Here is a 24,354-nt window from a genome sequence, read left to right on the forward strand (position 1 = left end):
CCTTCGGGTATAAATGTAAACCACGCTGCAATAATTACTGTAAGAGAATGAAACATGACAGACAAAGCAGTAGACTTAAAATGGTGGTGTCGACAGCCAGAGGAGGCAGCTGTGACCAGCACGCCTCCACACTTACATGTACATACAGCAGTTGAGGCGTCTCGTGGATCATTGGTATACACACACATCACTGGCCAGCAACCAGTGATGCCTGTCTTGAGAGTGCAGAGATCCCAGGTGTAAGATCTTACCCAGGTGATTACACCTAGTGCCTCTCGAGGTCTGAAACGCGCTCAGCACATAAAGAGTGCTGCTGGCTCACTGAGCATGAAGTGTTTAAGATGCCATGATTGTGTGGTCAGTTACTCAACACGGATCAAGATACATAACACAGAGACTTCACTCTGCTCTTAATCTAACCGCGTGTGTACACATTAGCGTAGGAACTCGATCGTGCCTCCACCTACAAAAAAAAAAACCTACACTGGCGTGGAACACGGTTGTGCCAGGGTATGCGTACTCGGGTAGTTGTAGTGGGGGGGGGGTGGAGGGTGGCCACCACGGTGGGTCGGCTTGGATCCTCAGTATACCCACAACACCACAAGTCCACTGATCTCAAACGAGGCAACTGTTCGAGTCTTCCAGCAGTGTTAACTTATTCAAGAAAGTAGCAGTTCCCCGTTCAAGTACGTTTATTGAGACAAAATAAAATACATCTCAAAGGAATAGACTAGTTTAGGCTGTTTCTACCCCCCCCCCCCCGCAGTCCCCGTACAACCCGTCCTCGACTCAAGTCCATTACATCCAGCGGTCGACCCCACAGACGCATTCATAAATTTTTACATGCTGTTCACTCAAAACCGGAATGCTCTCAAATATAAATTAATATTATAATATATTAGCATATTGTGCATATATATAGGCATAGATTAAGTGTTTAGGTTCTGTTGGCGATTATGTGTAAGCACCAAGCCATTACGACTATATAGCACTTGGAAGGGGTCAGGACAATAATTTGGGTTTAGACTGAGGGAATGAATGGTGCCCAACCACTTGGACGGTCGGGGATTGAACGCCGACCTGCAGGAAGCCAGCTCAAGTGGTTGGGCAATGAGGAAGGGTAGGGTGGGGTGGGGTGGGGGGGGGATACACTTAAGAACGGAGGAAGTTGTCTTGGCTGGACAACACCCAGATACACAGACCTCCGGTGTGGGGACCCATATGGGATATTTAGACGTGCATTCCGGTGTTAATGTTTGTGTAGGTTTATTTGTCTGAAGTTACCTGTATTGTGTACCCGTGCAATTGACGATCACTAAACACTGATCATTTCTATGCGGAAAATCCACAAGAGAAATGGGAAAGAGAGATGAACGTTTCGCCCGATCTGGGCCTTTGAATTGTTGACAAAGGCCCAGATCGGCCGAAACGTTATCTCTCTCTCCCATTTCTCTGTGAATTTTTCGCATTATGTACCCGTGTTCAGGTGGCGTTAGGTTACGTCTCTGTACTAAAGTATCGACTTTATTTATTACACAAAAAATCATAGAAACAATGTAAGCGTCGTGAAGCATCGAGGGTTGTGGGAGAGATTGGTAGTGTATTTATATTCCTCCCCCGGGGTTCCCTCGGGCTGTTTACGGTGCTGGCGAGGTGCGGGGGGCACCGTCCCCCCCCCATCCCCCCCTCTCGTCCACCTCTTCACCTGCCAGGTGCTCGCCAACCTTGTCCCTTCCTCGCTCCTCCACCTCCCCCTCATTGACGATTTGTGGACACTAATAAGAATTTTTTCCTTGCTTGTGTATTTGTGTAGGTGATTGTATGTGTGTGTATATATATGTATATATATGTACATTGATGACCAGACCACACACTAGAAATTGAAGGGACGACGACGTTTCGGTCCGTCCTGGACCATTCTCAAGTCGATTGTGTGCTGAGAATGGTCCAGGACGGACCGAAACGTCGTCGTCCCTTCAATTTCTAGGGTGTGGTCTGGTCAACATACTTCAGCCACGTTATTGTGACTCATCGCCTGTATATATGTACATGTATATATATAACATTAATAATAGTGTAACTAGCGTCAAAAGATTATTTGCTGAGCTAAACGAACTAGAGGGTTCAGTTCCTGAAACGATTTATGTGCCTCTCTAACCCTTTACACCACCGTCCACGGGATGGGTATGGGGTGCATAATAAAGAAATTAATTTAAAGATTTGCTATTGATTTTTGTGTAGTAGCCTCGCTTATTGTACGTGGCTGCGTTTGATCTTTATTGACCTATTACCATTGATACCGATAGTTCGCTCCAGCGAAAGTAGTTCCTGCTAGTAGAGGAGGCAGCGGGTTATGTAGGAGGAAGTGTATGGAGTGCACAGTGAAGTGTAAATATTGATTGATGAATTGTATAGTTTTGAACATGGTTATCTTATCTTGAGGTTATCTTGAGATGATTTCGGGACTTTTTAGTGTCCCCGCGGCCCGGTCCTCGACCAGGCCTCCACCCCCAGGAAGCAGCCCGTGACAGCTGACTAGCACCCAGGTACCTATTTTACTGCTAGGTAACAGGGGCATAGGGTGAAAGAAACTCTGCCCATTGTTTCTCGCCGGCGCCTGGGATTGAACCCAGGACCACAGGATCACAAGTCAAGCGTGCTGTCCACTCAGTCGACCGGCTCCCCAATATGGTGTAAATACTGATTGATGAATTGTATAGTTTTGAACATGGTCGTTGGTTCGTTAGTGAATCACTAGACGTAAGAGGTGTGTGTGTGTAGGTGCAGGGAGCGGTGAAGGAGGGCAGGAGACAGGTCACAGTGACAGGAGGGGAAAGTAGACGGAGCTGGTATAACCAACGGTCTGTGGTCTTGACACCTGTTTTCCCACGCACCCAATGCCTGCCTTCTGTGTTGTGGTTGTTGTAGGTTCACCTACTCGGAACAAGAAGTGCCAAGTAGCACGGGCTATGGTGAGCCCCTAACTTACCTCACACAGGAGTGGGGCAAGTAGCACGGGCTATGGTGAGCCCGTAGTGGACTTACCTGACACAGGAGTGGTGCTGTGCGCTTTCCTCAAGATTGATTGATAAAGATTAAGGCACTCAAGAGGCGGCACGAGCATGAATAGCCCGTAAAACAATCTTTCTTCAATTACAACTGGGGTTTATATACGGCTGCACGTCTCCATTGAAAAAACAAATTACGGGTTATTCATGCCCGTGCCACCTCTAGGGAATTGCATTTCTTTTTAATATACCTGTACGGAACAGTATTGTGTTGGAGATGTTTTCACAGTTGCAGGGTTTTAATTGTCTTTACAGCTAAGCGAATTGCTTGCATGTGTTATGGTATACTCATTATGGATATCATATTTTGTCATGTTTATTTACCGACGTGTGACAGTGAACAATGTAGGCCCTTAACGACTATTTTTTGTTTTAATGCGAAATCTTAGTTTCATTGTATTGTCTTCAAACCGACAACTCTTTTGCATGGTCGCATAATTTTGACGACGTACATTAGTGGTGAGCGGAGGCCGGTATCCCGCACGTTGCTGGGTCGTCAGCACATCCTGTATTGGAAATGGGTCTTCGGCGTCAGATTCGACTAGCGAGCTTTATCCCCGATTCTTTAATACAAAGTAGCAGAGATGCTGTGCGAGGTTGTGATGCCACACAATTCGTTCTCAACGCTAGAACCTACAATAGGCAATACGCTTATTGCTAATTATGTTATAACACTGACACACGCACGCACACAATTGCGTGCGAATTGACAGGGTGGACAAAGACAAACTCTTCAGCACGGGTGGAACACGAACAAGGGGACACAGGTGGAAACTTAGCACCCAGATGAGCCACAGAGACGTTAGAAAGAATTTGTTCAGTGTCAGAGTAGTTAATCAATGGAATGCACTAGGAAGTGATGTGGTGGAGGCTGACTCCATACACAGTTTCAAATGTAGGTATGATAGAGCCCAGTAGGCTCAGAAATCTGTACATCAGTTGACAGTTGAGAAGCGGGACCAAAGAGCCAGAGCTCAACCCCCGCAAGCACAATTAGGTGAGTACACACTCGGTCGCTCACGGCGGCCTTGGCCTCCGACTAGTGGCACTAGTGGCACGGGACAGGTTCAGTTGGAAGTGGTTATCAAAATACGGCACCAAACCTCGGAGACTTACAAGGTTCAGTAGTAAGGTTAAATGTTTGATTATTTACATGTGATTGATTACATATGAGAGATTTTTGTTAATATTGTTTAATTATTGAGATAGGCCAGGCATAGGTACCGGGAATACTTGCATTGATCGCGTCGTATCAAATCCAATTTTTTACTACAAAGACATTGTTTACACCTGTACTGTCTCAATACAACGTCATTTTGTTTACATTGCAGACACGCGTGTTTCACTATCTATTTGCCTAGCTCATATATGTGAACTATTTTATATCGCATTGTTTTTACTGACTCACGGCTTAACAGCTGAACGTTTTCTTGAACAACCATCAGTGTTTACGTCACTGTGCTTGTCTACTGTGTTGAACATTTTATTTTTAGCTAGGCATTTTTATTTACAGGCGAGCGGCTTGACAGAGGCGAGTGAAACACCGGGTGAGTGAGAGTGAAAGTGAGGGCGGTGTTCTGGTTGTTAGTTCGGCGTGATTGGTGGCGCGAGACCCACTTCGTTAACTGAGCGTTTTTAACACTAGTTGAACTGTGAACTTCGTAAATATGGCTGACGGTAATTGCCGATTTAGTCTAGTTACATTAATGGATGCCGTTAACCTGGTTTTGTTTCATCTTGCAGGTATGTGGGCGCATGTGAGCCAAGAGTTGGGTGAGGGTGAGTATACACCAGGGTGGAGCAGTGTACCGGATTCGTGGCAAGTATACAGAGGTGTAGGTCCCTCTATATGCAAGGTTTACGTCAGTTCTGGACGCAGTTCAGTGCTAAAGAAACCTGCTGGTTGGTCAGTAAAGTAATGCAAAGGCCTTAATAAGACTTTGATGGGTAGAACCCGTCGGGACCCTTCCTGTGACGGCTGCCTCCAGAATGTCACCCTCGCAGGGTGGTGCTGCCGGGGCTGACGTCCTCCTCCCTGAAACTCACACAAACTGAGAGAAAGCCACTGTAACTGACCTGAATAATTTCACACAGGCTTGTTTAACGATGAACTAGATAATATTCAAATTCCGACAAATTATCTGCACGAATGTTGGATTCTACGAGCACCAGAACTGTCTCTGAACGTTTTGCATCCGCTAAGTCAGTGTTCCAGGCGTGGGAGGAGAGTTGTATCCCGTGTGCGGCAATAGGAGAAGAAATCTACTTGGTTGGAACGATCACGTTAGGGAGTTCCTAAAAGAGATGTTTGACGTGATACAACCTGTACGTGGTCATCTGTAACAATTATATCTGTACTTGTCCACATGCTAAAGAATTGCCGAGCATCTGTGTTTCTTTCTGGTGATAATTTCTGTCTTAAACACATTACCGTACAAAATATTTGACTATATATTAATTGACTGTATAGCGTTAATCTATTGCTTGCTTACTGGTGGTCATCTTCACTGTGTTTTTTGAGGTTTAATCTAAATATATAATTCTCATAAGCTATACTATACACAAAAATATATAACCAAAATAGTTTACATAAATACAAAGAACGAATTAGGTGTTTGACTTTTGGAATTAAACTTAAAACTTAAGGTGTTCCCTTACACCTTACGACATGTGACAAGCGTTCTGGGTTCATGTCAACCCTTTTGTACCTTGGCGTGACGCGGTTTGTGTATTCTGATGCTTCAGAGGGTAGATGGGCATGGCTTGTCAAGCCCCCTCTCCTGACCAAGGAGTAGCAGACAGCGTGTTCCAGCTTCAGAGCAGCAGAATATTTTTAAGCCTGACAAAGATTTGGTGAAAATTTTCATACGGTTCCAATGGCCTCGTTGTTAGGGCATCAGAGAGGCTATTAATTAATTAGGGCATCAGAGAGGCTATTAATTAGTTAGGGCATCAGAGAGGCTATTAATTAGTTAGGGCATCAGAGAGGCTATTAATTAGGCATCAGAGAGGCTATTAATTAGTTAGGGCGTCTGAGAGGCTATCAGTTATTTAGGGCGTCAGAGAGGCTATCAATTAGGGCGTCATCTCATTAGTCTAGAGGTTCTCAACCAGGGGAGAACTTCCCCACTGTGGGTAAATGGGAAGGGAATTTTACGGTGTCTGGAGGGAAATTTGGACCACAGACTCAAACTAGAGAAAGGAATCTTTCTACAGAATGCAATTTTGAAAATGAATGAAACTTTTAAGTCTGACAATCGTGGAAAGTGGGAAATGACATTCTGACATATGGTAAAAAGGGTGCATGGGGGGGGGGACAAAAGAAAAAAAGTTTGAGAAAGATTGGGTGACCAGTCGATTAATGGGGGGGGGGGGGCGGCCAAGAACTTGATGACTAGGTAATCACCCTGAGGTGAGTAATCCATGGCGCCTCGATGGTCATCCTGGAGTGAAAGGGAATCCTTGCAAGGAGCGTGTCGTAGAGGGAGGTCACTACGCCTCCATGCTGGTCTTGCCTGCTCTTACCTAACACTCGTTCGTGCTGCGTAACGTCCACCCGAAAAAACAGGTTTACGAAGTTGTATGTTTAAGGTTTTTTTATGAAGTTTATGATCGTGACTTGGGGTACCAGGTCAGTCTCCTTCCTCTCACTGCGGAACACCTAGCACAGTTTGTAATCGATATATATATATATATATATATATATATATATATATATATATATATATATATATATATATATATATATATATATATATATATATATATATGCAACAATGATCACAAAAACACTGATCCAAGTATGCAGAATAACCACATATGAAAAATAGAAACTGCTTAACGCGTTTTCGGCTAATTCGCCTTCATCAGAGCAAAGTAGAATGATTCTACTTTGCTCTGATGAAGGCGAATTAGCCGAAAACGCGTTAAGCAGTTTCTATTTTTCATATGTGGTTATTCTGCATATATATATATATATATATATATATATATATATATATATATGCATGTATATATATATATATATATATATATATATATATATATAATATGTATATGTATATATATATAATATGCCTATATATCGTCCCTAGTAGCCAGAATGCACTTCTCGGCCTACTATGCAAGGCCCGATTTGCCTAATAGGCCGAGTGATTTTCTTTTTTCACAATCGTTACATTATATATAAATTCAGGAAAACTTGGCTTATTAGGCAAATTGGGCCTTGCATAGTAGGCCGAGTACGACGTTCGACGTATTACCGAGCTTATTATATATATATAATATAATACAAAATGTATTTTATAAATATATATTATATATCTGGCGCCGTAACACAGGTCTTTTGGCACTAAAAATTCCAAAAATGCAATACAAGCCTAACGTAAAATATAATATTTTGTAAATATATTTATTAGCTGTGATCTATGCAACATTTACTATACAAAATGTTTTGTGAAACATACAGAATGTTATGTAAAACAATGTCCGGTAGAAGGTCAGAGGTGACAAAAGTCGAGCCGTTTTCAGAGAAATAATCCAGAATGGAATAAGAAAGGCGGGAAATTGCAACTTTGAGCCGACCCATTGAGCTTTGTCGACCCGAGGATAGCGTCGACGGAAGGTTTTATTTAAAGAATGACCATTGGAATGGCTGCCTAAGAAGGACAAGAAGGCAATGTGTTGGTTGTTAGTATCCGTTATTACATTGGCCTTGATGGGAGTGACACAGGTTACTGAAATTGGAAATTCTAATTAATCTTAGATCGGTAAATAACTGATCTAAGTTATCTAACCGAGTGTCTTGGATGATTGGTTCTCAAGTTGGAGCAGTGATTTCACTGTTGCAGCGCTTGTGCGATCTGTCAATATGTTCCTGGTTAAAATAATAGCTGAATACAACTGTTGAGTTTAAACTCGACTGTTTATCACCAGAGTTGGAAGCATATATATGGAATTACCTTTGCTTCTAAATTTGGTAGTGGAGGCAAGTGGAGGCAAGGAATAATGAACAGATTCACGCACGTTTTACCGTCATGTAAGAGAGAGCCTTGATGCTCAAGGAATAGTTGGGCACGTCCCTGAAGCGCGAGAGCCTCACACCTCATGGAGTTGGGCTGAAATAGAATAAAGCCACATCAGGGGGCAGGAATGCCTTGGACTGAACTCGCTCCTAAACTCGCCTTGAATCAGAATCAGTACTTCCTATAGGCTAGGAATCGAAGTTTTAGCGTAGCTGAAAATTCGGTAAAATTATATTTGAATGTTTGAAAATTTGTTAATGGGAGTGGTAGAAACTGACGTCTTATTTTGAAGATATTAAGGGCAGTCACTACCGACTGGTCGGTCCTGGCGTGTAATGAGGGACAATGCAGCCCATCCTCCTAAAATGAAAGTATAGTAACGATGTGGTCGAATTTGGACAAATAGGAAAAGTTTATATATATGTTGCTAACCTAACCATCCTGGGCCTAATACACGCTATCACATTCCTAATATTGTGTGTGTGTGTGTTATAGGAATATTATAAACCTAGGAATATTTGGTTTATAACTTTATTTTTCCGGACTCTATACACAAAATAGAACAAAAGTGGGTTACTGCGGCCCCCAGTACTACATATTGATACGATCGACCACATAATTGTAAAAAGTACTATCAAAACAGGAGGGATGGGTTGACAATGGTAAGTGTTTCGCATCTGGGGTCATTAGGACATATTAAACAAATAGCCAGTGTAACAGACGCCATCAAGTGCCATCATCTGATGGCACTCTTCATTCACCGGCATCGTTGGTTCACTAGCACCGCATACATGTATCAGTATACATACAGGTCCCTTGTACATAAATGAATCAATAAGCTGCCACAGTTAGTGAAAGCCTGAAGGAACCGTTGATCTAAGTTTGTCATGTCTACATTTGACTGAAAAAAAGAAAGACCATTGACCATAGGTAATATTTACTTGTGGCTTGGAGGCAGGAATGGCTCCCGTGGATGTTATATTTACCGCAGAGCTGAAGGACCCAACGTTCCGGTGCTAGGCTAACCCTGACCCCAGCACCATGTTACCTATCGTACGTTACGGCTCGTGATCCTACAGCAGCCAAATTTTAATAAGTCTAGGGATACGACAAAACTGCTGTTCTCAATAGCGAATCACCAGTATAACCCCTTAATAGGTAATGAGCACATAATTAACAATCTTCGTTTAGGACTGAAGAATAGATACACAATATGATAGCTATATATTCAAAACAGTATAATATAAAAACACAGATGGTAAAGTTAACTTATAGAATATATGAAAAAATTTGTCATGGCAAGTAATATATAATAGTAACTATGGCACAACAAAATATAACAGAATATAACAGACTTATCTCCCACATGTTACTCCCCTAGTCCTGTATCAGCTACTGAACTCTCGCTCTGTCGCCACCCACATTCACACCTCCCGTCTGCCTCATCCCAGGATGAGGGATGGAAACTAAGGACTTTTTAATATTATAAACTAATTGAACAACCACTTGTTCTCAAAACACATAAGACTGCAAGTTACATATAATAGTTGCTTACAAAATATATAAGTATAATGACACCTGTTTAATTACAGTATATGAAACATTTTCTAACTAAATAAAAGTGACATCTGGAACTCCCAAACTGAACAGGTCCAGCTTTCCCGTATCAATCAAGTAATAGACGTGTGCAGAGACAACCGCTCTCCTGTCCACTGACGCTGCCACACCACACGACAATTTACCCAAAACACAATGTGTGTACATATACATGCAATGACAAAATAAAATAATATTTATTTTAAATTTATATACGTATTCTGCTAGGAGTACGTAACACTTCCACCTCCAAGAAAAAAAAATGCAATAGATTGAAGATCAATGGCATTTTTTCAAAGTAAAATGTATGACACTTGAGATTTATGGTATTAATTACACCAAACATGTATAAGTAATAAGAACACATTTCTGGATAAAAATGAAAACACTCCAAATATAGTCTTACAGGAAACTCAGAAATTTCAGTCTTATGACTATGTTCTACATATGTGTCACTGGAGTATGCAAATTTATCTCTCCAAGGTACTATCTCATTTATTTCACTTTGTTTTAGATCATATTTCACACTCCTATCTACATTATCATTAGTAGCATGAATAGAATTGTCAATAAAGGTAGCTGCTTTCACACAGTTATCATGGCAATTTAGTTTTTCATATGTTTCTACTATTTCTCCAAGATCAGTTTCATTTTTCCATGTGATTCCTTTTCCACATGGTGAATTTTCCCAAGACAGCCTCCACTTTCCATTACTCCCTTTTTCTGGAGCTGAACTGCTTAATTGAAGCAGGCTGTATGTTGAGTAGATTTGGGACTTCTCCTGGGTATGCTCTGACACAGACATCTGCTCATCATCACTCTTGATCCTCTGTGGAACACATACTCTCGCCCAATGGATACTAAAATTAGAGAAAGTAGCATTAAACCTCACAATTATGCATAAGACTTTCCCATTCATAGAACCTTCCGAAACACAAGACACCGACTTATCAAACCTTTGACCTTCCAACCAAGAAATACAACCCAAGATTAGTGCAAAGACTACCTGATCGAACTGACTCAGATGATCCATAAGGAACACAGAAATCAATTGCCTCATAACTCTGTCATAACGATCAGTGAAAGAAAACAGGCATATGCCTAGGCACCATATCTCAATCATAACTCTCAAAACAAGTTCACACCCTCTGATGGTGAACTTGAACACAACACACACGTTCATCAACCGTCTAGTCTTCAAAGAGACTAAATAAAACATGCCGAAAACTTTACAACCTTCACCATCACTTCCCAAGTGATTTACGTCTGATGACAACCAATCAACCAAGAGGTTTAAGGGTCTTAACATCTTGAAGATGAACAGCAGATTACCTGGGAAACGCCCAAGGACAATCTGAAACCCTTCACAATGATTAACTCTAGGTAGGATAACCTTATCCTCCAACTTGAATTGCACACCTGGAGCCTCACACATCTGCTCCCCAGTATGATTTAATCCTTCACCCACAATATGACTCTGAAAGTCAACCCCACACTTGAGTGGAACATACACTTTTATCACTCGTGCATCAAAATTAACTGGATCTGAATATAGAGACACTGCTCTAGCATAACTCACCACTTCCTCAGAACTGGATGCACAACCTACTTGAGTAAACTCTCTCTGCTCAACCACAAGGCTTAACAAAGATGTCCCACAGTCCATTACTTCACAAGAAAATGGCTGCAGAATAAAAGTAGAGTTCAACATCCTACACACACTCTGACTCAATGTACACAATGAGAAATACTTCCTCCACATAGAATAAGAATCACAACTCCTCAACTTAGATCCAATTGCTGCTTTACCACTCTTAATGATTTTACCAAAATTTCCTCCCATGACTTCTGGAGCTGCTTGGAGTACTGTCTGCTCACAATCAACAATATAACTACCAAGCTGGGTCACATCCTCACAGACAACTGAAGAGGGAGGCTCAATGGGTCTCCATCTACTCAACAGAAGCTGATCCTCTGGCTGCTTTCCCACACTCTCCAAAGCTGGATCTACAGTACAGACTGTCTCCTTGCTTCTCTCTGAAATCTTAGGGTCAGTTCTACTCAAAGCACATAAATGAAGGGAATCTGAAGCGAGCGGGCAAGTAACAGGTAGTTTGACCTCCTCCCCTATTATATCACCTTGACTAGGGTGAGGCGGGGCCTCCACAACGGACTTACTCTCGACAACTGATTCTAAACTTGGAGTGAGCGGGAATACTTCTGCCAACCCGACATCTTGTCCTAAACCATTCACTTGGCTAGAATACAGAGTCGTGGCTTTTAAGTTTCTCTCAACTCCTGGCACAACGTTCGTAGTGAGCGGGCAAGACAATGGTACATGGACATCCTTTCCCAATTTATTGGAATAAAGCAGAGTCATAGTATCAGGCTTACTCTCAACAACTAAATCGGCCACACAGGAATCTGGAACAACCACATCCCACTTCTCCACTGAAGGGGTACTGGTTACTGGAACAAATGCTTGAGTAACAACATCAGAACTGACAACTGGATTTATAAGAGTACTGACATCAGCACAGGTAGAAGGGACAAAACCATCTTCTACAACAGGTTCATTCATAGAACTAACTTCAGCACAGGCAGAATAAACATGGTCTGCAACTGGCTGTTTACACAAACGGGGATCAATCTCACCCACAACATGATTTATGGCCACATCATTACCCAATATAACATCCACACCTGGGATGGGCAACTGTGTACTAACACCCACAGTGCATAAACGTGGTGTAATGGTGGATCTGAAATTAATGTCTATTAGAGGTACAGTTTTACATCCTGCAACACTCTGAAGAACAACAAACTTTCCTGTCTCTTTCTTTTCAACATCAGAAAGAATACTGGATGAAATTATGGTTTGGGAAGCACCTGTATCACGAAGAATAACCACTGGCTTCCACTTTCCATTAATACACAAGACTTCACCTGAAGACATATATGGTGAATACTGTTTCACCCAATTGGGGTTTACAGTTACATGTTTATTAGTAAGTTTATTTTGCACACCTCTGCAATAAATGAGACCAGTTGGTCGTAACTCAGGGTGCAATATAAAACATGAATGAATTCCATGGCCTTTTCTCTTACAATGGGAACAGGACCTTACAGTGGACACACTGGTAGAACCAACTGTAGGTTTAGAAATAACCTTATTATTATTTGACATTCCTGACAATGAAGTAGCAGGATTAGGTTTTGTAAGAGAAGAGCTCATGGGAGTAACTGGAGTACTAGGACTGGATGGATTCTGATAAGGAGTTCGGTGAGCATTGAAATTTACTCTACGACTAGACTTAGGTGAAGTGGCCGTAAACGGGGCCTTAGTCAACAACTCATGCTCATCCGCGAGCTTTGACAGCTCATCAATGTCTGTTACATTCTTTTGTTCTGCCATAAAAGTAGACAACTGGTCTGGGAGACATGACAATACTTCTTCCATTATAAGAAGATTCTTTAAAGCATCAAAATCAGTGACTGGAAGTGACTTTAACCATCTGTTACAAAATTTCGTCTTCTGACGAGTAAAATCTGCTATTGTCTGATCCTTGATTCTCCTTAGGTTCCTGAACTTTTGCCTGTGTGCCTCTGGATTTAATTGATAAGCATTGAGGATGCTTTTCTTTACAAAGTCATAATCAAAACTATGAGCGTCAGGTAGGGATGTGAAAACCTCCTGACTACGCCCCTTGAATTGAGACTGCATAATGGCTACCCACTGATCCCTTGGCCAGTTCATACTGATGGCAATTTTATTAAAATGTGCAAAGAAAACCTCAGGATCTTCCTCATTGAACTTGGGCAACTCTATATACTTATTCATCCTGATGGGATTATCACTATTTGTTGAAACATTACTAGTATTTCCATGCCCAGCTGCCATACGCTGTGATTCAAGCCTGAAGTTAGTGTCAGCCATTTGTTGTTGAATCTCTAATTGCCTAGTTTGTTCCTCGGCTTGTTGCTTCTTTGTGGCTTCAAGTTGCAACTCAATTAAACCTCTCTGGTTTTGTGCCGCAATTTCTAAACGCCTAGTCTCCAGCTCCCTTTGCTGAGCTTCAGCCTCTAATATTTTCTGTTCTTTTTGAGCTTCAAGCTCTAATTGGCGAGCTTCTAACTCAAGACGCTTTAACGTCATCTGATCACTCGACTCCTCTCTTAACTCCTCTAGAATTTCTTCATCTAACTCCCCATTCTCAACAAAATGCGTCACAATGACTTTCAATATTTGGGCTTTAACCATTCTATTGCTGGCGGTCAAATCCAACTGATTTGCCATTTGTATTAACTCAGTCTTTTTAAGGTTCTGAATCCCTTCAAAGTCTGGGTGAGCCACCAACGCTGCAACTTTCTCCTCCATCGTTACTAACACTTGGCACTTGATTCACAAAAATAATTAAAATAATGGCACTGCACTACACTTCACTGTAAAATTGTCACCACACTGAAAATTCGCTTGGCCTCACTGCACAAACAAAATATATAGGATGACTTACCTCAAAATCGTGAAACGTTGTTACTTGACACACAGGAAGGCTTGCTTGGCACATGGAATAGTTCTTAAGAAACACACAGAGACACTTGACACTGGTACCTAGGAAGGCAAGGTTAGATTAGCATAGTTAAGTTAAGTGGGACAATATTTCCCGGCACAGGCCCCCATAACTCTTTGTTACCTATCGTACGTTACGGCTCGTGATCCTACAGCAGCCAAATTTTAATAAGTCTAGGGATACGACAAAACTGCTGTTCTCAATAGCGAATCACCAGTATAACCCCTTAATAGGTAATGAGCACATAATTAACAATCTTCGTTTAGGACTGAAGAATAGATACACAATATGATAGCTATATATTCAAAACAGTATAATATAAAAACACAGATGGTAAAGTTAACTTATAGAATATATGAAAAAATTTGTCATGGCAAGTAATATATAATAGTAACTATGGCACAACAAAATATAACAGAATATAACAGACTTATCTCCCACATGTTACTCCCCTAGTCCTGTATCAGCTACTGAACTCTCGCTCTGTCGCCACCCACATTCACACCTCCCGTCTGCCTCATCCCAGGATGAGGGATGGAAACTAAGGACTTTTTAATATTATAAACTAATTGAACAACCACTTGTTCTCAAAACACATAAGACTGCAAGTTACATATAATAGTTGCTTACAAAATATATAAGTATAATGACACCTGTTTAATTACAGTATATGAAACATTTTCTAACTAAATAAAAGTGACATCTGGAACTCCCAAACTGAACAGGTCCAGCTTTCCCGTATCAATCAAGTAATAGACGTGTGCAGAGACAACCGCTCTCCTGTCCACTGACGCTGCCACACCACACGACAATTTACCCAAAACACAATGTGTGTACATATACATGCAATGACAAAATAAAATAATATTTATTTTAAATTTATATACGTATTCTGCTAGGAGTACGTAACACACCACACGTCCATATGTATACTTAGTCTAATGACCTACCTCTGGTCAACTTGTATCCACACCATCGGAGCTTATTTCCAACTCGTCCTACCTGAGAGGCTGTAACGCGGCCCAAGAGTACAAGCTGAACTTTTAGATTACGTTACCATATGATTTTCGGCTTTCTCTATATTGGTCTTTGGTATTAGGTTGGTGTGGCCCTGCAAAAGTTCAAGACTATAGATGGGTGAATGCTCAGGCAGTAATTTCTGAAGAAATTATGGGTTTTAGAGGTTTTAGTTACTATTATTCATAAAGCTTTTCTTTTGTGTTAGAGAAAAACCAATTATGTAAAACCAAAGTAGAGTATGGGTCACTTTTTTGCAACTTTGGGGTATGACCATAAGTTCACTTGTTTAATATGTAAATAGTTTGTGGCTTGAGTAATATGACCTGGGGAGCATTTGTGGTCACGTTAAGAGTTGCTTGGCTCAGTCTTTAGTTGTACGTTGTTATGCAAAGCGTATATTTACACGCGTTGTGGTTTGTTGACTCTTGTGCCGTGAACGTTAGGTAAAGCGTTTAATGTTTTGTAATCATTGCTGATTAATTAAGTTCACATAATAGCTAAACTTTTTGATGGAAGACCTCTGCTGTCCTGTTGAATATCTTTTCGTTATTGTCGGGAGCTTAGATTACAGTCTTTGAAACCAACGGCTGTAATTTTGGATAGCCTAGCCTACGGATAGAAAATAAGACATGAGGTCACTTTTAGTACAAACCATCAGTATTTGGCCTTACGGGCGAAAAAGATGCATCAAAATGCCATGTATTTTTCGGGAAGAAAAGTTGAATGAGTGTTGGTTCAATTTTTCACTTTCCTGGTGAGCATTTTCTAAATTAAATTTTAACCATTTTTTTTTTATTTCATCGTTTGGGTAATCATTGCAATATCTGGACACATTTTAAATCCAGATTAATTATCTGTAATTTTAGAATAATGCTGACTTGCAGTGGGCAATTAGTTTTTAGATTTGATTTTTTTATATATTGTATCCTGCTGGATATGAACTGGTGCATAATGCAGTTGTGTGGGATGCCTTCTCAGGCACGCCATCTGCCAGGCTAATTAGGATCTGTCTTTTTAACGAGGCTTCTCAGTATTTTCTCTGTGTACTTTATATCTTGGCGGTGAATGCATAAAATCTCAATCCTACAAGAGAGTATTGGAATTATTATTATTTTTTTATCATTATAATAATTATATATTTATAATCTAGCTTAAGACTTAGAACAATAATCCCGTGATTGTATGGCTCAATAGACTGCAATAGTTTAAATACATTTTAATGTTTGCGAAGTGTCGCTTGGTTCGCTTCAAGTCTGTCTTTCTCAGGAGGGCTATAAAGACTATCTCGGTTGCTTAGGCTACTGACCTGCCCCCAGTCAGACTAATTTAGCCCTGAACATAGGTCAGGACCAAAGTAAACCTGTGTGTATACACAAAGAAGCGGCGTACACCACTCGGCATTTTCAACATCGCCTCCTGCGTCACTGTGATTAAGGGTAGTTGACCTTGATCTGACTCCATCGAGTGTTTCCTTCCACCTTGATACAGTCACCAGTGGCAAGGTGAATTCATGTTAGGCGAAGTTGTTATTGATACAAACTTAATCCTTTGGAGATCTTGATTAAGTACGTAAATATAGACAATTACATAAATTTTAGAACACCCTAATTATATATAAATAATTCTTTAATGTAACTTGATTTACTCCATTTTAAATATATACTTATTGTTCCTTGCATTTTTCACAATATACTCACCAAGTTGTGCTTGCGGGGGTTGAGCTTTGGCTCTTTGGTTCTGCCTCTAGACTGTCAATCACCTGGTGTTCAACTGTCGGAACTGTTGCAACTACAGGGCACAGATTTCTGTGTATGTCTTCTCCTGTAGCAGCATCAGTTTCGATAGATTCTCTGGATAGTCGATGATTATTATTATTGAATAATAATTATTCAATAATAATTATAATTGAATAATAGAGAATAATATGAATTATTAAATCCCTGAGCCTACTGGTCTCTGTCATATCTACGTTTGAAACTGTGTTTGGAGTCAGCCTCTACCACATCACTTCCTAGTGCTTTCCATGTGTTAACTGCTCTCTCACAAAAAAACTTTCTAATGTCTGTGGCTCATTTGGGTACTAAGTTTCCACCTGTGTCCCCTTGTTTGTGTTCCACCCGTGCTAAGTAGTTTGTCATTGTCCACCTTGGCAATTCCTCTTGAGAATTTTGTATTTGGTGATCATGTCTCGCCTTACTCTTATGTCTTCCAGGGACATGAGATTAAGCTCCCGTAGCCTTTCCTCGTAACTCATACTTCTCAGTTCTGGGACTAGTCTGGTGGCATACCTCTGAATGTTCTCTAACTTTGTCTTGTGTTTAACTATGTATGAACTCCAGGGTGGAGCTGCATACTCCAGGCCTTTGTTTTTTTTTTGATACACACGAAAATTGCTGTCATCCTCAAGTTCGCTATCCGCCTACACACAGCCGGCCCATAACAGCTACGGCTCACGCGACAAAGCATTACTCGCTGCAATTGCTGGCATTCTTGAGGCTATAGAAAATACAATGCGAGTGGAAGCAAATGAGCGAATAAAACAGTGCAATTCAAAATACAAAAAGATACATAATACCTACAATATTTGAATCATTTCGGTAATAAAATAATTTATCAGAAAGAAATTCATGAGGGTCTGGAGACATGTAAGAAGATATGGTCTTTCCTGGTAATGTGGTTCCGTTTCCTTGTACCTTCCTGGTACAAGGCTAAGTTTCCTGGTACTGTGCTTTTACTAGATGGGATCCATCCTTATCTCTCGCATTTTAGCCTCCCATCCGTAAACTAATCAGAAATTCAAGATATCCTCCTCTATATATTTATTATATTTTATATTTTCATTACAAAGCAAGCAAGCCAGCCACATTAGCCCCGACCACACAAACAAACCATTGACCCACTTACATAAATGCCCACAGCTTAACATTCCAGCGGACCACACACAACTTACCGTGGGAATATTGAGGCTATACCGACATTTACAATCTCCGCCCCCAAAGGGACGCTTCCCCACGTATTAAAGGCTGCCACTGTTCAGTGTCCGAAACGTCAGCAGGTTGTTGTTGTTATAGATTCAGCTACTCGGAAGAAGTTCCAAGTAGCGCGGGCTATGGTGAGCCTGTAACTTACCTGGCACAGGAGCGGGGCAAGAAGCACGGGCTATGGTGAGCCCGTCAGCAGGTACTGGGGCTTGTTTTTCACTAGGACGCCCCCCCCACCTCCCTCATTCCTAGTAGACCTACAGCTTCCAGCTCCCTACGGAATGCATACACAAAAATACGAAGGTCCACTTCCTGTCTATGCATTGCCACTTAATTCCTTGTAAGTGAACAGGGTATTAAGATTGATTTAGGAAGAGTACTACATACAGTTGGATTACATGAAGAATGGCGACCCGAGGCCCGCTCCAGCTGAAGAACAATATTCTCAGTTTCGTGTGGTTGGTGTAAAGGGAGAGAGGGGGGGGGGTTATTACAAGTCCCTTTTTTTACATTTTGAAGTCAATTTGTATAATGTAGTTTTGAAGTGTTTGCGGTATTGGAACATGGTTCTTGGTCGAGCTTATAAATGACTGCAATAGTGTTGCTGGGTAGTTGCATTGTTGTTATTATTCATTATTGAATGTACCGAGTTTGTCATGTTACGAATTGTTGTCACAATTTTGCCACTGGCTCTAAATTCAAGTACATTTATTGAGACAATAAAATACATCTCAAAAGGATAGAGTAGCTTAGGCTATTTCTATCCTTCCCCCCCCCCTTCCCTGGCTCTAAGGTGAAGGATAGTAGAGCGCCCATCACGTAGCGCTGCACCTTGGCCACGTAGCGTGCTCAAGGGTGAGGTCGAGGTGCGTGTTATTGTATAAAGTGTTCTCTCAAGGTCTGCATGACATTCCTTCATGATCAGGGCCGTGATCCTCAGGAGCCTCCTGAGGGAACACCAAGGTCTCCAGCTGCTGCTCTGTGATGCTCCTGATCACGTCCTAATGTCACCGTCTCAGGATGGCCTGGGACGCTGCCCGTGTCTCGTGTGTTGTCCTGGGGTTAGCATGGGGATCGACCCCCTGTCCGCCTATGACCTTCCCCGGACACAGATTAGTCATCCTGCAGCGTTCAGTGAGGCTGGTCCCAAGCATCTGACGACCCCCCCCCCCCCAATCTCAGACGACCCCCCCAATCTCAGACGACCCCCCCAATCTCAGACGACCCCCCCAATCTCAGACGACCCCCCAATCTCAGACGACCCCCAGTCTCAGACGCAGACGTTATCTTTTATAGATATAAATTTGACTTAGCAATCAGGACATTGTTAGGATCAAACTAACGAACTACCCAGTATACCCCTAAAGGGTATACCAGTATACCCCTGGAGGCCAGTCTGAGAAAGGTCAATTAAATGTCTAACATCTACCGAGAAGTGAAACAACTAATTTAAATTGTTAGTGAAATAGGCGAGCACTAATGTCCCAACTAGTGTCATACATCGTACTGTTAAATAGGGAAAACTCTGAGCCTTGGTTGAGGAACTAGCCAACACGTGCATGTATTCACCTCTGGGTTCCTGAAACTCTGTGATATAAAGATCAACAGCACATGGTACAAATACAGAGTTTAATGTGGAGGAAATGTCTTAGAGTGGACACCAGGACACACTGAACACGGGGGGGGGGGGACAGTTCCATTTCACAAGCGAAGTGTTGAACACAGACATCACTCGTTAACAATTTTCTATAGGTTGTTGCAATACCAGATTTATGGAAAGTAACAAACTATACTGCTTAGGTGTTATATTTTTTCCCGCGTGTGTGTGTGGACGTAACTACGCTGTGGTAACTATTTCTCCGTCGTCTTCCTCAGGGTCACAATGGCTTCGACGAGCTGCGCCGCTACATCAAGTCTGGTGGGGAGTTCTGCAAGGAGCTGGCGGTCATCATGCACGAGAGGTCAGTACACTGCGCCTACACCCCTTGTGTGGCCACCAGTCACCTACACCCCTTGTGTGGCCACCAGTCACCTACACCCCTTGTGTGGCCACCAGTCACCTACACCCCTTGTGTGGCCACCAGTCACCTACACCCCTTGTGTGGCCACCAGTCACCTACACCCCTTGTGTGGCCACCAGTCACCTACACCCCTTGTGTGGCCACCAGTCACCTACACCCCTTGTGTGGGCCACCAGTCACCTACACCCCTTGTGTGGGCCACCAGTCACCTACACCCCTTGTGTGGGCCACCAGTCACCTACACCCCTTGTGTGGGCCACCAGTCACCTACACCCCTTGTGTGGCCACCAGTCACCTACACCCCTTGTGTGGGCCACCAGTCACCTACACCCCTTGTGTGGGCCACCAGTCACCTACACCCCTTGTGTGGGCCACCAGTCACCTACACCCCTTGTGTGGGCCACCAGTCACCTACACCCCTTGTGTGGGCCACCAGTCACCTACACCCCTTGTGTGGGCCACCAGTCACCTACACCCCTTGTGTGGGCCACCAGTCACCTACACCCCTTGTGTGGGCCACCAGTCACCTACACCCCTTGTGTGGGCCACCAGTCACCTACACCCCTTGTGTGGGCCACCAGTCACCTACACCCCTTGTGTGGGCCACCAGTCACCTACACCCCTTGTGTGGGCCACCAGTCACCTACACCCCTTGTGTGGGCCACCAGTCACCTACACCCCTTGTGTGGGCCACCAGTCACCTACACCCCTTGTGTGGGCCACCAGTCACCTACACCCCTTGTGTGGCCACCAGTCACCTACACCCCTTGTGTGGCCACCAGTCACCTACACCCCTTGTGTGGCCACCAGTCACCTACACCCCTTGTGTGGGACCCCAAACACCAGTTTAACACTATTGTCAGCGTTATCTGGAAGGCTGTTTCCAACGGTGTTCACGGTTCTTAAGGCTTCAATTATTCCCAACACTTTACACAATGTCTTAACACTGCAGCGCTCTTCCCAGCGATCGCTTCTGCAACTTGCACATACGGAACAACAGTTTCTTTCCTAACAGTTCTTAAGAAAGCGAGAGGGAATTTGGTAACCAAGACGAAAATCTTTGTTACTTTGTAGTGACTGTACGTAGTCACGTGCTTGGGTAGGCTGGTGAGACGGAGGTCTTGTGAGACCCGGGCCAGGAGCGGCTCTATTGTACTCGCCTAGTTGTGCTTGCGGGGGTTGAGCTCTGGCTCATTGGTCCCGCCTATCAACTGGTAGGTTGACTGTGGTGTTGTGGGGAGTATTGTGACGTAATACTGCAAGTTACACCTCCAGGACCCTAACCACTTGGGCTGGACCGTAGAGCAATGGTCTCTCTTCGTGGAGCTGGTCGGCGTTCAATCCCCGACCGTCAAAGAGGTTGGCCACCGTTCCTTCCCACCGTTCCATCCCAGATCCTTACCTTGATCCCTTCCAAGTGCTGTACAGTCGTAATTGCTTGGCGCTTTCTCCCGATCGTTCCCTTCCCTTCGAGGTACACTCCAGGTGTGTACCGTGAGTGTTCACACACAAACTTGTGTGCACGTCTGTGCGTCAGGCTGCAGACGGGCCAAACTTTCTCCACACCAGCTGACTTTCCCGCAGCTTCTTCACCCGAGGCTGTGGTCGTGTAGCGCCGTGGTCGGGACTGGTGCCACCAGCACCTGGTCGTGTAGCGCCGTGGTCGGGACTGGTGCCACCAGCACCTGGTCGTGTAGCGCCGTGGTCGGGACTGGTGCCATCAGCACCTGGTCAGGACCAGTTAATTGTATACATTTCCTTTTGAGTTTGGTTGAAATAAGAGTTTTACCATTGTAAAAACAAGAAAAATTACACGATTTTCTTGCTTGTGGTGGGATTACTTCACTTTCTCCTGCTCACTCTCGCGTCTGGCGGAGGCATCATCCACGTCTGTTTTGTTTTTGTTTGTTGGTGCGTAAGGTGGCGGCGGTGGAGTAGTTACCAAGCAGTGCCAGGCTGGTTGTTGTCACCGTGGAGGCGGCCGGGGCGGGTGGCACTCATCTACGGGTTTCTGACGGAGGGCCCCGACCGCCCAAGTGGTTAGGCACCATTCCTTTCCCCCGTCCCATCCCAAAGCCTTATCCTGACCCCTTCCCAGTGCTATTTAGTCGTAATAGCTTAGTATTCTCTCCTGATAGTTCCCTTCCCTTCTGACGGAGCGGTTCCTGGTGGCGAGGCAAGGTAATCATTAGGAGAAAACGGTAAGCCATTACGATTATATAGCTCTTGAAGGAGATTTGAGGATAAGGTGGTTGGATAGGATGGAGGAAATGGTGTCTAACAGCTTGGACGGTCGGGGATTGAACACCGACCTGCAAGAAAGGAAACCGTCGCAATGCAGAGCAGTACAAGTGGTTGAGGCGCTCTAGATAGTATGAAAGGTGTAGATAACCCCAGGACCCGCACGCCGTCTCCCCACAGTGTGCCCCCACACAGCACACTCCCACACAGCACACCCTACATCGTTGTACAAGTCCCAGATGCCCCCTCCTCTTCCTTCTTCCATTCTGCGGTGTGGACGCCCCGACGCACAGCGTGCTCGTACCGTCGTCGCAGAAACTGGCACGACAGCTTCGTCTTGGACGTGTAGAGGGTCGTGCGTCAGGGACGGTATTTCCTCCGGAGCACCAGCAGATCCCGGAGCAGTATGCTCAAGTTTGAAAGGATAGATCGAATCATTGCCGAGCACGGGAGACATCTCCCGTCACGCAGGGTGCAGTCGCACCTCCACAGATCTCCAGTATCAGCTTTTGATACTGGTAATGGCTCAAAAGGGCCACCACTTACGGGCTATTCATGCCCGTGCCACCTCTTGGGTGGCTTAATCTTCATCAATCAATCATTGCCGAGCTCCTGATTATTACTGTGTTGATCAGTGACCAGGGAAGAGGGTGGTTGTTGTTGTTTCAGATTTAGCTACTCAGGACGAAGTGTCCATGTAGCACGGGCTATGGTGAGCCCGTAATCGGAAGAGGGCTCTGGATCCACTGATATAGGCCCTGAGAATCCTAGCCCCAAGAAGGTGGATGATATCCCTCTATCCCCCTCTCCCCCCAACCTCAGGTTTTGCTTGCCAAAACTACTTAACGTTTTTAAAAGGCAAATTTAATGAATTCATCCTTAGGTTTAGTCACGTGTGATGGTGACGTCAACTGCATGTTGATGTATCTACCAGAGCGCTTTCACTCTCGCCAGACCAGTTCTGCCTCACTGGCCCTTCTCCACAATGTTATTTGTCAACCATACAAATGGGAATTTATTCTCTGCTTTTGTTTTGAAGGACAGGTGTAACAGGTTGGGACAGGACCATGAATGACTTGGGCCGATCAGTGCAGGTGCTGTCACTCGTGCACGCGCCTCTCTTCTCCTCTAGTGAAAGCTCCTGCAAGATTGCTCCTGTCTCTCTTGTATTAAGTGTAAACGCAAATATTAACTAGTTTCTCGCAAATCATAAAACCGATTGACGGCAAATGATAAGAAAAACAGACCCATTATCAATTACAATTACAATGTTAGGCACTAGTCGTTATGTGGGTGGTGAAAGCGAGAGTGGGGGGGGGGGGGAGGCACACGGCCTGCATACCCAGACAGAAAGTAAGGGGGGTGGGGTGCCAACTTCCCCCCCCCCCCTCTCACCTGGTCAGTTTCCTCTCGGTCTTGGCCAATATTATGGTCGTCTGGTTAAATATAGTTCGGAGAGGCAGAACAGGTCGGTAGCAGAGGGAGCCATTAAGAACTGGTTAGTGATAGTTGATTCATCCCCAGCTGTTTCCCTTCCTGTAGAGGCGGTGATTGGGGGTCCTTAATCAGCCCCCCCCCCCAGACACCGACCCCCAGACACCGACCCCCAGACGCCGACCCCCAGACGCCGACCCCCAGACACCGACCCCCAGACACCGACCCCCAGACACCGACCCCACACTACTTGTGTGCGGTGTTCACATTTAACTCCACCTTATGGAAAGAACACATGCTGGACGGCGCCAGTTGTGCCCACGTTACGAGCGGGTGGCGGCTTCGACCCCCGTCACGAGGTGTTTTATCACTCACAGACTACGGAGGATGGCATTCAA

At 43.8% G+C, this 24,354-nt stretch overlaps 1 protein-coding gene across 4 annotated transcripts in view; it reads left to right on the forward strand.

The window, feature by feature from the left end:
• Nost (Nostrin) overlaps positions 1–24,354 on the forward strand; it is a 164,333-nt gene that overhangs the window by 110,045 nt on the left and 29,934 nt on the right. For all 4 annotated transcript variants that reach the window (XM_045749080.2, XM_045749081.2, XM_045749082.2 and 1 more), the window contains exon 2: positions 20,136–20,221. In XM_045749080.2, coding sequence (XP_045605036.1) covers positions 20,136–20,221 — 86 coding nt within the window. The remainder of the gene's footprint in view (positions 1–20,135; positions 20,222–24,354) is intronic.

The sequence above is a fragment of the Procambarus clarkii genome, chromosome 27, assembly GCF_040958095.1.
Source record: "Procambarus clarkii isolate CNS0578487 chromosome 27, FALCON_Pclarkii_2.0, whole genome shotgun sequence".
Classification (NCBI taxonomy): Eukaryota; Metazoa; Arthropoda; class Malacostraca; order Decapoda; family Cambaridae; genus Procambarus; species Procambarus clarkii.